Genomic DNA, 16,928 nt, shown 5'->3' with positions numbered 1-16,928 from the left:
TTGGCTAGAGTTTCCAATAGAGCTGAAAATATGAAGATAAAATAAAATAAAAGATCAATCCATGTTTTCCTCCTGGCATTCCAACGAAGATGTGTCCAAGGTTTAAATTCTCTCTCCTCTAATTATTGAGTTATAAAAAAAAATGAGGGCATTGTAGATAGTTGCAAATAGTAAATTAATCCATCTTTTTCTTTTTCATTTGATAAATATTAAAAATATTTAACATGCTCAACGTTGTTGGCTTTCCATAACGAGACCTTGTAAAATAAATTAAAAGATAAAAATTGGTTGGTGTTATGTGATGATGGGATATTCATTTTAGGAAGAGTAATGTCCCATCAAGCTTGAACTTTACTGGGGAGGAGCACTGTTATTGTTGCTAGGGTCATATTTTCTATGTAATTAGCTAATCCTTTGACAAAATGCACTTGTAATTGAGTAGATCTAAGTTGAGATTAATGTATCAAGGAGCATGTTATTCAAACATACCAAGTGGTATCATTAACATGAAGGTCGATCCAAGAAACAAGTGCAAAAGACCGTTTAATTAAGTCTCGACACAAGCTCGACAGATCCTACTATTGAAGATTAATGGAGAAGCTTGACATATGCTCAATCTATCGAGAACTACAATTTCATAAATTTCAGATCTAAAAATCGGCCCATGATAACTTGAATGATTAGAGTTTCTCTTCTTACAACCCTAATTATATATAAGGCTTATTTTAAAAGTTATCAAGTACGGAAACATAGACTTAGAACTTATATACTTTGTGAGAAGCTACTGCGTTTGTGCACCTTAAGGTTTTGTAACTAAGTGCTTTCTTATCTACATTGTTTATGAAGTGAAGAACTTTGCAGCCAATAACAATCAATCAAGTTGTTAGACTTAGTCATTTATTGGGATTCGTGCAAAGGAGTTATAAGTTACAAATTGGAAATTTGTGCAACAAAAGAAAGAAGGTTGCTACAAGATCAACTCCAATTAGGTATTGGAGCAAATGTTCAACTATAGGTTAGTATTTTGCAAATAGACCAGAATAGTGGTAAAATTTCTCATACTTGTAATTTCTTGATTATTGATTAGTGACCTTAAATTCCTCATACTTGTGAATAGTGACCTTAAATTCACTCGGTGGGGGTTTTTGCCTTACAAGAGATTTTCCCAATTTGTCAACAAATCACCGTGTTAATTTATTTTCCACTGCATTTAGTTTATTTTGTGATTTGTTAGTATCTCCACAATTTGCATGTAATTTGATCTAATTAATTAACTTGGATAATTAAATTAATTAACCGGGATCAATCTATTTTAACCCAACAGTTGGTGTTTCCAATAAAGATGGTAAGATGAAGATAATAATAGTAAAAGATCAATCCATTTTTTCCTCTGCTTTTCCAACGGAGATGTGTTTAGGATTCAAATTTTCTCTCCTTCAACTATCGAGTTATTAAAAAAAATGAGGGTATTGTAGATAGTTGCAAATAGTAAACCAATCAATCTTTTTCTTTATCAATGTGATAAATATTAAGAGAAATTACACTTTATGACTCAAAACTATATCTCCGATTACATTTTGCACCCTAAAATTTTTGAATGCATATTTTGTACCCCTAAACTATGATCATTGTAACGTTTTGCACCCCGACATCAAGTTTGCTATTAACTTGGATGGGTAAATATTGGCACAATGTGTAAAGACCTAATTGCCCCCTCTTTTCAATTCTTTAAAAACAAAATATAAATTACACTTCACCATCATAAACTATACTCATAATTACACTTTACACCCTCAATTTTGAATTTTCGTCCAAGTTAACAGCAAACTTAACGTTGGGATTCAAAGTGTAACAAATGTTATTACTTAGGGTGCAAAACGTACATTCAAAAATTTCATAATGCAATGTGTAAATACTAACACTATTTAACATGCTTGGCCGGTATCAAGAGTGTCATTGTCTTTCCATAACAAGACCTTACAAAATAAGAATAAAAATTAGTTGGCGTATCCAACGAAGATGGTAATGTGAAGATTAAAAAAAAATTAAAAAGAAAAAGAAAAAGAAAAGATTAATCCATCTTTTTCTCCTAATGTTTTCACTAGAGACATCTAAAATTCAAATTCGCCCATCTCCCAACTAATAATAATAATAATAATATCAATAAATAAATAAAACAAACTTAGTTGCTTTCCATAATGAGACCTTAATTATACTTATCTTCAACTCACCATCACTCCTACATAAATAGCCTCCAAGAATACTAATCCAATATATATACTTACATCCAATTAGTAAGGTATTGGATTTTGAAAGAATGATCNAGAACATATTTCGACTAATTCTTTTTTAACTTGTTGAGAATTCATAATTAAGCCCAAAGTTTTAAGACTAAGACTTCTTGTTATTGTAGTTGTTTTTTTTTTTTTTTTTTTTTTTCAATAAGCGGATAGTGGTGGAAAAGGAAGTAAGGTTTGAACTACACATATAAGACACCATAAAGGATGTAATTACCACAAGACTGTCAATTATTATTATTATTATATGCAAATAAGAATCTGTAATTAAGTTTGAAAACAAATTTTTGAAATTTTGGTTTGATTTGATTTTTTTTTCTTCTTCAGAAAAGACCTCGTTTTGCACTAAGAAGAACAAAGAATGCAAGTCTTTCACGAAATAAACATTCATTGATTGGCTTAATGAAAGATGCTTGTCCGTCATTAAAACTTGGGTAAAATAACCTCAAACAAGAACATTAATACCCATCAAAAGAGATTAGAACTTTTACCTCAAATAACTTATGTGAAGGTGTGATATTCTTGAGGGTTTTCCAGTGATTTGTCGGAAAAAATGGTGGAGATGATGATGAGGAGTGTACCGGTGGGAGAGTGAGGGAGAGGAGTGTGTGTATATGTGTTGTGTTGAGTGAAAATGAAAAAGAAAAGAGAAACAAGAATGAGATAACCGGCCAAAGAGAGAAGAGAGAATTGTGAGATATGTGGTGGGAATGGGTGGGGTAGGTGGGGTAGTTGGGAGGCACGTGGGAGCCATTAAAAATCTGACTCTCAAATTTTTTTTTTTTCTTTTGACTTGCTGGGACGTTACAACAACATTTTCACAATAAATCATAAGTGGTTGGTTGTTACTTGTTGTTATTGATTGACAAGAAAGTAATTTAAATCTCAAATTCATTTTTAAAACCCACGACAACCTACCACTGAGAATTTATTGTGAAAATATAGTGGACATAACACTTCTCAAAAAAATTTATTAAAAAATGAAACAAATACTTTTAGGATCCAATGTTGGATTTATATATGGCAAAAGATAGTACCATTTTCCACCTTAGCATAATTAGTACTGGTATTTTATTCTATTTACTGGTTCTTTTGTAATACTTATTAAACCAAATGTAAGAAAACATTATGATTATTGTAATATATTATTTCATAATATTTGTATTTATCTCATTTTTAATGATCTTATGTGTAATATTTTGACAGTTTCATCATAACTACATGTTTCATCTTATATTAGTGCCAATATAGCTTTCAATAGTTGTTATTAGAGAAATGTTTAAATTTGAGCAGGTTAGCATTTGATTTAAAACAATCTCATGCATCGCACGAATTAGCGGTTAGTACAAAAGTAAATCAATTGATCTTTCCCATTTTCATTTGGTCAATATTAATGCTATTTAACATGCTTTGTTAGTGCCAAGGGCCTTAATTGGCTTTCCATAGCTGTGTAACGAGACCTTATAAATAAATAAGAGATTAAATTCTATGAGGATATGGTGCAAAACCCAAGTTTTATCCTTCTAATTCCAACATGCCATATCATCATGTTACATATTAAAGAACAGGCACAACCACACTTAATGAATTCTATTACCCATTTGAAAATCCAATTTTAATTGTGAGTTTATTGAGATGTTATTATGTGTGATAGGATTTATTGAATTTTAAGTGAAAAGCCGTTGTGTCAATTTTTTATTGGATTGTGTAAAACATGAGTTTTACTTTTACACCTCATCCTTACCTAATTTAGACTCAACAAATAAATAAACTTGGCTAGAGTTTCCAATAGAGCTGAAAATATGAAGATAAAATAAAATAAAAGATCAATCCATGTTTTCCTCCTGGCATTCCAACGAAGATGTGTCCAAGGTTTAAATTCTCTCTCCTCTAATTATTGAGTTATAAAAAAAAATGAGGGCATTGTAGATAGTTGCAAATAGTAAATTAATCCATCTTTTTCTTTTTCATTTGATAAATATTAAAAATATTTAACATGCTCAACGTTGTTGGCTTTCCATAACGAGACCTTGTAAAATAAATTAAAAGATAAAAATTGGTTGGTGTTATGTGATGATGGGATATTCATTTTAGGAAGAGTAATGTCCCATCAAGCTTGAACTTTACTGGGGAGGAGCACTGTTATTGTTGCTAGGGTCATATTTTCTATGTAATTAGCTAATCCTTTGACAAAATGCACTTGTAATTGAGTAGATCTAAGTTGAGATTAATGTATCAAGGAGCATGTTATTCAAACATACCAAGTGGTATCATTAACATGAAGGTCGATCCAAGAAACAAGTGCAAAAGACCGTTTAATTAAGTCTCGACACAAGCTCGACAGATCCTACTATTGAAGATTAATGGAGAAGCTTGACATATGCTCAATCTATCGAGAACTACAATTTCATAAATTTCAGATCTAAAAATCGGCCCATGATAACTTGAATGATTAGAGTTTCTCTTCTTACAACCCTAATTATATATAAGGCTTATTTTAAAAGTTATCAAGTACGGAAACATAGACTTAGAACTTATATACTTTGTGAGAAGCTACTGCGTTTGTGCACCTTAAGGTTTTGTAACTAAGTGCTTTCTTATCTACATTGTTTATGAAGTGAAGAACTTTGCAGCCAATAACAATCAATCAAGTTGTTAGACTTAGTCATTTATTGGGATTCGTGCAAAGGAGTTATAAGTTACAAATTGGAAATTTGTGCAACAAAAGAAAGAAGGTTGCTACAAGATCAACTCCAATTAGGTATTGGAGCAAATGTTCAACTATAGGTTAGTATTTTGCAAATAGACCAGAATAGTGGTAAAATTTCTCATACTTGTAATTTCTTGATTATTGATTAGTGACCTTAAATTCCTCATACTTGTGAATAGTGACCTTAAATTCACTCGGTGGGGGTTTTTGCCTTACAAGAGATTTTCCCAATTTGTCAACAAATCACCGTGTTAATTTATTTTCCACTGCATTTAGTTTATTTTGTGATTTGTTAGTATCTCCACAATTTGCATGTAATTTGATCTAATTAATTAACTTGGATAATTAAATTAATTAACCGGGATCAATCTATTTTAACCCAACAGTTGGTGTTTCCAATAAAGATGGTAAGATGAAGATAATAATAGTAAAAGATCAATCCATTTTTTCCTCTGCTTTTCCAACGGAGATGTGTTTAGGATTCAAATTTTCTCTCCTTCAACTATCGAGTTATTAAAAAAAATGAGGGTATTGTAGATAGTTGCAAATAGTAAACCAATCAATCTTTTTCTTTATCAATGTGATAAATATTAAGAGAAATTACACTTTATGACTCAAAACTATATCTCCGATTACATTTTGCACCCTAAAATTTTTGAATGCATATTTTGTACCCCTAAACTATGATCATTGTAACGTTTTGCACCCCGACATCAAGTTTGCTATTAACTTGGATGGGTAAATATTGGCACAATGTGTAAAGACCTAATTGCCCCCTCTTTTCAATTCTTTAAAAACAAAATATAAATTACACTTCACCATCATAAACTATACTCATAATTACACTTTACACCCTCAATTTTGAATTTTCGTCCAAGTTAACAGCAAACTTAACGTTGGGATGCAAATAACAAATGTTATTACTTAGGGTGCAAAACTTACATTCAAAAATTTCATAATGCAATGTGTAAATACTAACACTATTTAACATGCTTGGCCGGTATCAAGAGTGTCATTGTCTTTCCATAACAAGACCTTACAAAATAAGAATAAAAATTGGTTGGCGTATCCAACGAAGATGGTAATGTGAAGATTAAAAAAAAATTAAAAAGAAAAAGAAAAAGAAAAGATTAATCCATCTTTTTCTCCTAATGTTTTCACTAGAGACATCTAAAATTCAAATTCGCCCATCTCCCAACTAATAATAATAATAATAATATCAATAAATAAATAAAACAAACTTAGTTGCTTTCCATAATGAGACCTTAATTATACTTATCTTCAACTCACCATCACTCCTACATAAATAGCCTCCAAGAATACTAATCCAATATATATACTTACATCCAATTAGTAAGGTATTGGATTTTGAAAGAATGATCTTAATTGTAGTTTTGTGTTTGTGTTTGACGAGTATCTATCAGGTGAATGGAACCCGAATTATATCCAAAGAAGAAGAATTGGAGTTAGAAAGACAACTAAAGCTCATAAACAAACCTCCTATTAAAAGCATTCAGGTTTTAGACTAACTCAAACTCATGTTTGTTTTGAATCTTTATATATTGTAATACTATAATACTTCAAGCGTATTCAATGCAATGATATTTAAACATTCCATTTAGAAATTATATGTTCTTCTTATTGTTATTATCAATTGATTGTTCATTTGAGTAAGATCTAATGCTCCAAAGTATTGAGATTAAGGGTCCGTTTGGTTGGGATGAAACATGGAGGATAGAAAATAAAGGAGTGAAAACAAATTTTATGAGTGTTTGGTTAGAGAAAATGAGAGAATTGAAAATTGGTGAGACGCAGGTGTTTTCTACCCTGCCCCACCAAAATTTTCTTACTCTAATTTGGGGAGAAAATAGAAGGGAGAAGAATAATTGCAGTCAATGACTAAACTACCCCCCTTTCCTCCTTTTACTGGTCCTATTAATAGCTTCTTCTCTCTCTCTCTCTTTTTCTTTTCTTTTCTTTTTGCTTTCTTGGGCGTGATTGACTTGTTGGTTGCTTCTTTCTTTTTATTTATTTATTTATTTTTTTTTTTTTGCTTTCCTTTTTTATTTTGCTTTCTTGGGCATGATAGACTTGTTTGCTTTTCTTTTTTTTTTTTTTTTCCAATTCCAACATGCCATATCATCATGTTACATATTAAAGAACAGGCACAACCACACTTAATGAATTCTATTACCCATTTGAAAATCCAATTTTAATTGTGAGTTTATTGAGATGTTATTATGTGTGATAGGATTTATTGAATTTTAAGTGAAAAGCTATTGTGTCAATTTTTTATTGGATTGTGTAAAATATGAGTTTTACTTTTACACCTCATCCTTACCAAATTCAGACTCAACAAATAAATAAACTTGGCTGGAGTTTCCAATAGAGCTAAAAATATGAAGATAAAATAAAATAAAAGATCAATCCATCTTTTCCTCCTGGCATTCCAATGAAGATGTGTCCAAGGTTTAAATTCTCTCTCCTCTAATTATTGAGTTATAAAAAAATAATGAGGGCATTGTAGATAGTTGCAAATAGTAAATTAATCCATCTTTTTCTTTTTCATTTGATAAATATTAAAAATATTTAACATGCTTAGCGTTGTTGGCTTTCCATAACGAGACCTTATAAAATAAATTAAAAGATAAAAATTGGTTGGTGTTATGTGATGATGGGATATTCATTTTAGGAAGAGTAATGTCCCATCAAGCTTGAACTATACTGGGGAGGAGCACTGTTATTGTTGCTAGGGTCATATTTTCTATGTAATTAGCTAATCTTTTGACAAAATGCACTTGTAATTGAGTAGATCTAAGTTGGGATTAATGTATCAAGGAGCATGTTATTCAAACATACCAAGTGGTATCATTAACATGAAGGTCGATCCAAGAAACAAGTGCAAAAGACCGTTTAATTAAGACTCGACACAAGCTCGACAGATCCTGCTATTGAAGATTAATGGAGAAGCTCGACATATGCTCAATCTATCGAGAACTACAATTTCATAAATTTCAGATCTAAATATCGGCCCATGATAACTTGAATGATTAGAGTTTCTCTTCGTACAACCCTAATTATATATAAGGCTTATTTTAAAAGTTATCAAGTACGAAAACATAGACTTAGAACTTATATACTTTGTGAGAAGCTACTGTGTTTGTGCACCTTAAGGTTTTGTAACTAAGTGCTTCCTTATCTACATCGTTTATGAAGTGAAGAACTTTGCAGCCAATAACAATCAATCAAGTTGTTATAGTTAGTCATTTATTGGGATTCGTGCAAAGGAGTTATAAGTTACAAATTGGAGATTTGTGCAACAAAAAAAAGAAGGTTGCTACAAGATCAACTCCAATTAGGTATTGGAGCAAATGTTTAACTATAGGTTAGTATTTTGCAAATAAACCAGGATAGTGGTAAAATTCCTCATACTTGTAATTTCTTGATTATTGATTAGTGACCTTAAATTCCTCATACTTGTGAATAGTGACCTTAAATTCACTCGGTGGGGGGTTTTTGCCTTACAAGAGGTTTTCCCAATTTGTCAACAAATCACCGTGTTAATTTATTTTCCGCTGCATTTAGTTTATTTTGTGATTTGTTAGTGTCTCCACGATTTGCATGTAATCTGACCTAATTAATTAACTTGGATAATTAAATTAATTAACGGGGGTCAATCTATTTTAACCCAACAGTTGGTGTTTCCAATAAAGATGGTAAGATGAAGATAATAATAGTAAAAGATCAATCCATTTTTTCCTTTGCTTTTCCAACGGAGATGTGTTTAGGATTCAAATTTTCTCTCCTTCAACTATCGAGTTATTAAAAAAAATGAGGGTATTGTAGATAGTTGCAAATAGTAAACCAATCAATCTTTTTCTTTATCAATGTGTTAAATATTAAGAGAAATTACACTTTATGACCCAAAACTATATCTCCGATTACATTTTGCACCCTAAAATTTTTGAATGCATATTTTGTACCCCTAAACTATGATCATTGTAACGTTTTGCACCCCGACATCAAGTTTGCTATTAACTTGGATGGGTAAATATTGGCACAATGTGTAAAGACCTAATTGCCCCCTCTTTTCAATTCTTTAAAAACAAAATATAAATTACACTTCACCATCATAAACTATACTCATAATTACACTTTACACCCTCAATTTTGAATTTTCGTCCAAGTTAACAGCAAACTTAACGTTGGGATTCAAAGTGTAACAAATGTTATTACTTAGGGTGCAAAACGTACATTCAAAAATTTCATAATGCAATGTGTAAATACTAACACTATTTAACATGCTTGGCCGGTATCAAGAGTGTCATTGTCTTTCCATAACAAGACCTTACAAAATAAGAATAAAAATTAGTTGGCGTATCCAACGAAGATGGTAATGTGAAGATTAAAAAAAAATTAAAAAGAAAAAGAAAAAGAAAAGATTAATCCATCTTTTTCTCCTAATGTTTTCACTAGAGACATCTAAAATTCAAATTCGCCCATCTCCCAACTAATAATAATAATAATAATATCAATAAATAAATAAAACAAACTTAGTTGCTTTCCATAATGAGACCTTAATTATACTTATCTTCAACTCACCATCACTCCTACATAAATAGCCTCCAAGAATACTAATCCAATATATATACTTACATCCAATTAGTAAGGTATTGGATTTTGAAAGAATGATCTTAATTGTAGTTTTGTGTTTGTGTTTGACGAGTATCTATCAGGTGAATGGAACCCAAATTATATCCAAAGAAGAAGAATTGGAGTTAGAAAGACAACTAAAGCTCATAAACAAACCTCCTATTAAAAGCATTTAGGTTTTAGACTAACTCAAACTCATGTTTGTTTTGAATCTTTATATATTGTAATACTATAATACTTCAAGCGTATTCAGTGCAATGATATTTAAACATTCCATTTAGAAATTATATGTTCTTCTTATTGTTATTATCAATTGATTGTTCATTTGAGTAAGATCTAATACTCCAAAGTATTGAGATTAAGGGTCCGTTTGGTTGGGATGAAACATGGAGGATAGAAAATAAAGGAGTGAAAACAAATTTTATGAGTGTTTGGTTAGAGAAAATGAGAGAATTGAAAATTGGTGAGGCGCAGGTGTTTTCTACCCTGCCCCACCAAAATTTTCTCTCTCTAATTTGGGGAGAAAATAGAAGGGAGAAGAATAATTGCAGTCAATGACTAAACTACCCCCCTTTCCTCCTTTTACTGGTCCTATTAATAGCTTCTTCTCTCTCTCTTTTTTTTTTCTTTTCTCTTTGCTTTCTTAGGCGTGATTGACTTGTTGGTTGCTTCTTTCTTTTTATTTATTTATTTTTTTTTTTGCTTTCCTTTTTTATTTTGCTTTCTTGGGCATGATAGACTTGTTTGCTTTTCTTTTTTTTCCTTTTTTGGTGTGATATAGCATACAAGTTGTTATGGGTGCTTTTTTTTTCATTTTCTTTTTTTTTTCTCTTCTTCGACGTGATTATTTGGGCATCATTTTTCTTTTTTAGTAAATTTGGGTAATTGCCTTTTTCTGTCACATTTTTTTTATTTGGGAATTATTTTTAATAAAGGCATATGAGTAAATTTATTAAAAAAATTATTTTTTTCATCCCTCCATTTTTCCACCCCCAACCAAACACAAAATAGGGAAATTGAAATCTCTTTTATCTTCTCACTTTTCTATCCATTCCTCATTTTCTATCCTCCCACATTTTCAATCCAACAACCAAACGAACCCTATGTTTTATTCTCCAATTCTCTCATAAAAGAAAATTTTGGGTTTGATTTCCACTCTCCTCTTTATTGAAAGGGGGAAGAAGATAGAAAGACAGAACAACAGTGACAACAACAACAACAACATTCAAAAGACTTTGATTAAGTTATGAGATTTATTACTAACATTGATTTAATCGGAAGAACTGAGCCTTAATGAAACGAGTGAATTTATATTTAATTTTGACTAAATTATGTGTTTGACCCCTTAAACTTTGTGGTTTTTTTTTTTTTTTTCAATTTGGTTCATTACATTTTAAGGTTCTTCATCTTGGTCCCCTCTGAGTTCTTTTATCATAAATTTTATAAAGATAAGATTTGCTTCAAGGGGAAAAAAAGGTAATTTAGTGTTAAATATTTGACACTGCATAAATCATAAATTCTGCTAACTTTTAATTATTGAAATTTTAATAATACCTTATCTAAGAGCACAATTTTTCAATAATTAGTGCTTACTATAGGCTCAACCTAGAAATGCAGAGAAATTATTCTTTCCTAAGGATTGAATCATCCCTCCTCTCATAGAAAGCCCCACACCTCTTGGCTTGAGCGAGACCCTGTTCCAACAACTCGATGGGCTTTATACTTGTCCACCATATTCCATGCCGCCAAGAACACATTGGTGGGCTCAGTAAGGATCCCTTTAGCCCAAGCTCAATTCCTTTGAAACCAAATAAACCAAATGCAGGCAAAGAAATAATCCTCCTTAGACCCTACCACAAATATGGTAGAAAAACATTTTTGACCGCATGTCTTGAAGCCAATGCGAGTTTTGTTGGCAGAATACTGAATACCAAATAGCTTCCCACAATCCTTGCTTTTCGCAGTTATCTTAACATTCATCTTGGTGAGGTTGGAGATCGATGATGAGTGAAAGCCAAATGATAGGCTGATTGAAATTTCTTAGTTGTGAACTAGTGATACTCTCCACACATGGACAGGGTATTTTTCTTTGGAATACACAACTTATTCGAGTTTTTAGGCTGTAAAACCATTCTTCCTCCATAATCTAACATTTAGGTAGTGTAGTGCATGGTTTCAAGGCATCTTATCATATGCCTTAGCTTGCTTATATCGATCGAGTACTAACAGCAAGTGATCCGAACATGTGCCTCAATGAAGCCCTCTCCTGGGTGTTTACAGCACCAAGTATGTGGATTCCCATGGAACCCATGATGTCTTCTAGATGAGAGTCTCCCCAAGTTACTTGAAAGCTTCCATTTTAGCCATGTCACCTTTGAGAACGATTATGGAACTAGTAAGTATATGATTGAAGTATTTTAGTTGAATAGAAAGAAACTCATGTAAAATGAAATTACAGTCCATTTATTTAGTTCTTGGGGATCCTCAACCCTAATCCTTCTCAAATGTCATACCCATTTGTTATTTAGAGGCTTTTTATAATAATAATAATAATAATATAATAATAATAATAATAAAAAAGGTCAAAGTTATAAAGTTTGTTGTTCTCAACTTCTTAAATTTGAAAAGTTTTTATTATTCGAGTTTTTACCAAATATCTTTGCAGTGCCTTCTCAATTATCTATCTTCACAATCGCAACTCACAAACATCATATTTTTTAGACATTGTCTAAATCATGGAAGTCTTATTATTATTATTATTATTATTATTGTTTTTTTTTTTTTCATATATAACATGTTGTAGAACTTGTTTTCATGCTATAATAGAACTTGTTTTTTCTTTTTTGAATTTGTAGACAGAGTTTGGACATATTGTTGACTGCATTGATATCAATAAACAATTGGCTTTTGACCATTCTTTGTTGAAAGATCACAAGATCCAGGTACTTAAGCAGAGATTGAAACTATTTATTTTTTTATCTATATCAATAAACATTTTTTTTTTCCAATTGCTTTAGAAATTGTAGTAGTTTGTACTTTTTGAACTGAAAATTATCATAATGATTACTATGTCTGCCTCTGCCATGCCTCGTCATTTTAACAAATTCCATTATGACTGGGCCTTATTATTTAAAGGATTAATTAAGCAAATCAATTATGTAAAAAAAAAAAAAAAAAACTATTCTTAATCAGAATTTGATTAAAGGCTACATTCTAACTAGAGCAAGAGATGGCAAAATTCAGTTTCCTTAACCATGCAATTATATATCATGACTTATGAATCACTCACTTTTGTATGTTTTTATACTTACATTAGTTTGGGTAAATAAGTGTAATAACAGTCGACCTATCAATATAAGGAAATATATATTAGAAACGTAGAATGAATTTAGATATAATAGAACGACAAAACATATTTTGATAGATTTGTCTTAGCTTGTTGAGAATTTATACTTGACTTAGGAATAAAGATTTGTTGTTGTTGTTTTTTTTTTTTTTTTTTAAATTGTAATTTTAATAAGTGAATGGTGGTGGAAGAGGAAGTAGGGTTTGAACCACAAACATGTGAGATACCAAAAAGGATGTCATTACCATAGAACTATCACTTATTATTATTATTATTATTATTATTATTATTATGAAAATATAAATCTGCAAGTTGGAAAACAAATATTATGTTTTATAGTTTAATTTGAACTTTTGCTTTTTCAGTAAAGACCTCATTTTTCAAAAAGAACAACAAAGAATTCAGGTCTCTTGCGAAATAGACCTTCAATGATTGGTTTACAACAAGATGCTTGTCCATCAGGAACAGTTCCTATTCGCAGGACAACAAAATCAGACCTCATAGCAATTAGGTCAATGTCAAATAACATTTATCCTCAAACAACAAAAGTTCCCAATATTCATGTAAGTTCTTTATTATATATTTTGGGATGTAGGACGTAATCATAGCATACTTGGTATCATAATACATTACACAAGTATTATTTATCCAAAAATATAATGTTAACATCATAATAATCTTTGTAAAAATGGCCATTCAAACCTCTGCATTAACTAAATGAAATATAATTTGAAATGAAGTTTAAAGTTTCATGAGCTAATTGACCAAGTTTGAATAAAACAAAGGTCATGCTAACGGGTGTCCTTAGAGGAATGGTTAACAATCTATTTTAAGAAAGTTTTGACACCACTTTTATAGGAAATGGAAAAAGCTGTCAAAACATTAATAACTTTTTTTTTCCCTTTTCCTATAAAAACTTTTTTTAAATAGATTGTTAACCATTGCCCTAAAAGTATCCGTTAGTATTTTCCATAAAACAAAACTTGACTTAATATATTTGTGATCCTTAAACCTAATATTTTTAATATTTAAGTACATAAATTTAAAGCAAATTTGTCAAAAGATGTATAATTATTTATTATTTAGAACAATGAAGGTTAATATGGTAGCCAAATTTAGAGCTAAGTTCTAGTTTTCTTTTTTAATGGGAAAAAAAAAGTAATGGCAGATCCCATCAAATTGATCTTATTTGTTGGGTTGTACAGCGTGCAGTTATCCAAATGTGAACCGGTGAATTTCACAGTTACAATGGCGTTAAAGGAAACATCAATGTCTATAATCCTGTAGTTAAGGAGGGAAGCAGCTATGCCGTAATTTATGTCATGAATGGCGCAGACGAAAAGTTGAATTCTATCACAACAGGATGGATGGTAATTTAAATTTGGGAAATGTTATGTCTATAATAATTTTACAACATTTTTACAACAAATCCTAAGTGGCAGGTTGTTACTAGTTGTTATTGTTGAGGCAAAAAAGTAATCTTAGTGTTAGTTTCAAATTTAAACTAATAACAACTAACCACCTGTGATTTGTTATAAAAATATTGTAGACGTAGCATCTCTCTTTAAATTTATACTCTTTTCATCCCAATTTGTTTGTCATGTTTGAAAAGTCAAATTTTTTAAGGGAACATCATTTATTGATTTGTCTGTCTTATAAAAATATATAAGTTTACAAAACTATCCTTAAATAAATTTATCAATTTTTAAAAAAAGAGTTATTCTTAATGAGGCAACTAAAAAGGTACCCCAATTAAATTGATTTTTTTAAATATTAGTTAGTTTTCTTTTCAAATAGTTTTAAAAATAAAACAGGGGTATAATAGGAACATTAGTAAACTAATAATTTTTATTTTTAAAAATGGGACAATATTTTGGGACATCCCAAAATGGAATAGAGGACAAATGGAGGTAGTACTAATTTTGTTGATATTCACAATTTCACACCCTAATCTTTGATGATTCATATAACTGTCCAATCATGAATTTGCAATAAACGATTGCCATTTTCAATGAAGAAAAAAGGGTCGTTTTCTTTGATGAATAAGATGTCATTCATATTGGTTATAAAATTTCGAGTTCTAATGTCCATGGGTACAAAATGAGAGAAATGAATTAGTAAAGAAACAGTTATTATAAGATTGATAATCAAATACAAATGGGCCAGCATAACAGATTTTCCAAAAGAATAATGTTTTTTACTCCTTGATTCAAACAGGTTTCCCCAAGTACGTACAAGTAACAAGGGTACTCCGTATTCTTTTCTTTTCTTTTTGAAACCAAGACGATAGAATTGCATTTATATGGTAAAGAAATACATACAAGGGTGGGCCCATGGAGCAGCCCAAAGTAGAAATGGCTACAGTAAATTATAGAATCATAGCGCATGCAAACACATTGAACCAAAACGTAGGAGCCTAGTCCTGTCCCTGTGTGTCCATGAACCTCTGATACTCTTCAAGCAGTCCACACGCCATGTCTGCTATCACCTTTGGGTGAGTTTGGTAGTGTTGGAAATAAAACTTGTTCCTCGCGGCCCATATCGCCCATGCTGTGACTGCCCATTTCTCCAATTCCTGCTGACTGAGCGTGCTTCGCATTTGCCAAAATAAAAGGAAGAAATCGCTGACAGCGTTGCTGCACTTTTGGGTTCGGCCTCTGAACAGAGCCCACACATTTTGAGCAAAGGGGCATTCCCATAAGATGTGGTGCACAGTCTCAGTATTATGAAGGCAGAATTCGCACCGTGTGTCCACATTCACTCGGCGTTGATGCGGCTTGTCTCTAGTTGGAAGACAGTTCGAAACAGCTCTCCATAGAAACATCCTGACCTTTGGCAGCACTTTCAGATCCCATACTTTGTTCCAGGTTGGCCCATCCTCCCGAGCACCAGAGTGCTCCGCCCAACACTGCGTACTGGAGCGAAGCGCAACTTGGTACGCAGTTCTTACCGAGAATTTTTGGGCCGCGTTTTCAATCCATACAAGCGTGTCTTGGGACTGCAAATGGTCAAGTGGTATGGATAGAATCTCCTCCCTCGTCCTCTGGCTGAACATGGCATCAAGCTTCCCACGGTCCCACTGCCGAGTGTCTTCGTCTATGAGTTCACAAACTCTCATCTCCACTGTTGCCTCTGTTCGTGGTATTGGCTTGTGTGTGAGCCATTTATGGGTGTACACTCCAATTGTTCTACCATTTCCCACCCGCCACTTTGAGCCTCTAAAAATTATATCCCTTGCTGCCAAAAGGCTTCTCCAAACAAAGGAAGGATTGCTCCCTACATTCGCCATCATGAAGGAGCTGTTTGGAAAATATCGAGCCTTATAGACCTTGTAAAATAGTGAGTCTGTGTCATGGATTAGTCTCCATGCTTGCTTGGAAAGCATTGCCTTTTTTTTTTTTTTCATATATAACATGTTGTAGAACTTGTTTTCATGCTATAATAGAACTTGTTTTTTCTTTTTTGAATTTGTAGACAGAGTTTGGACATATTGTTGACTGCATTGATATCAATAAACAATTGGCTTTTGACCATCCTTTGTTGAAAGATCACAAGATCCAGGTACTTAAGCAGAGATTGAAACTATTTATTCCTTTATCTATATCAATAAACATTTTTTTTTTCCAATTGCTTTAGAAATTGTAGTAGTTTGTACTTTTTGAACTGAAAATTATCATAATGATTACTATGTCTGCCTCTGCCATGCCTCGTCATTTTAACAAATTCCATTATGACTGGGGCTTATTATTTAAAGGATTAATTAAGCAAATCAATCATGTAAAAAAAAAAAACTATTCTTAATCAGAATTTGATTAAAGGCTACATTCTAACTAGAGCAAGAGATGGCAAAATTCAGTTTCCTTAACCATGCAATTATATATCATGACTTATGAATCACTCACTTTTGTATGTTTTTATACTT

The 16,928-nt window shown here is 31.6% G+C and overlaps 1 protein-coding gene across 1 annotated transcript; it reads left to right on the top strand.

The window, feature by feature from the left end:
* The first annotated feature begins 6,383 nt into the window (after positions 1 to 6,383).
* LOC136071072 (protein neprosin-like) lies at positions 6,384 to 14,232 on the top strand. The gene is made up of 4 exons (XM_065781921.1): positions 6,384 to 6,524; positions 12,516 to 12,602; positions 13,405 to 13,569; positions 14,212 to 14,232. Exons 1-4 carry the CDS (start codon positions 6,384 to 6,386, stop codon positions 14,230 to 14,232), a joined length of 414 nt encoding a protein of 137 aa, XP_065637993.1.
* Positions 14,233 to 16,928: the final 2,696 nt, after the last annotated feature.

This window comes from Quercus suber, unplaced genomic scaffold (genome assembly GCF_002906115.3).
Source record: "Quercus suber isolate HL8 unplaced genomic scaffold, Cork oak 2.0 scaffold_283, whole genome shotgun sequence".
NCBI classification, from domain to species: domain Eukaryota; kingdom Viridiplantae; phylum Streptophyta; class Magnoliopsida; order Fagales; family Fagaceae; genus Quercus; species Quercus suber.
The sequence above is the reverse complement of the archived record's forward strand: the minus strand, read 5'-3'. Positions and strand labels throughout refer to the sequence as shown.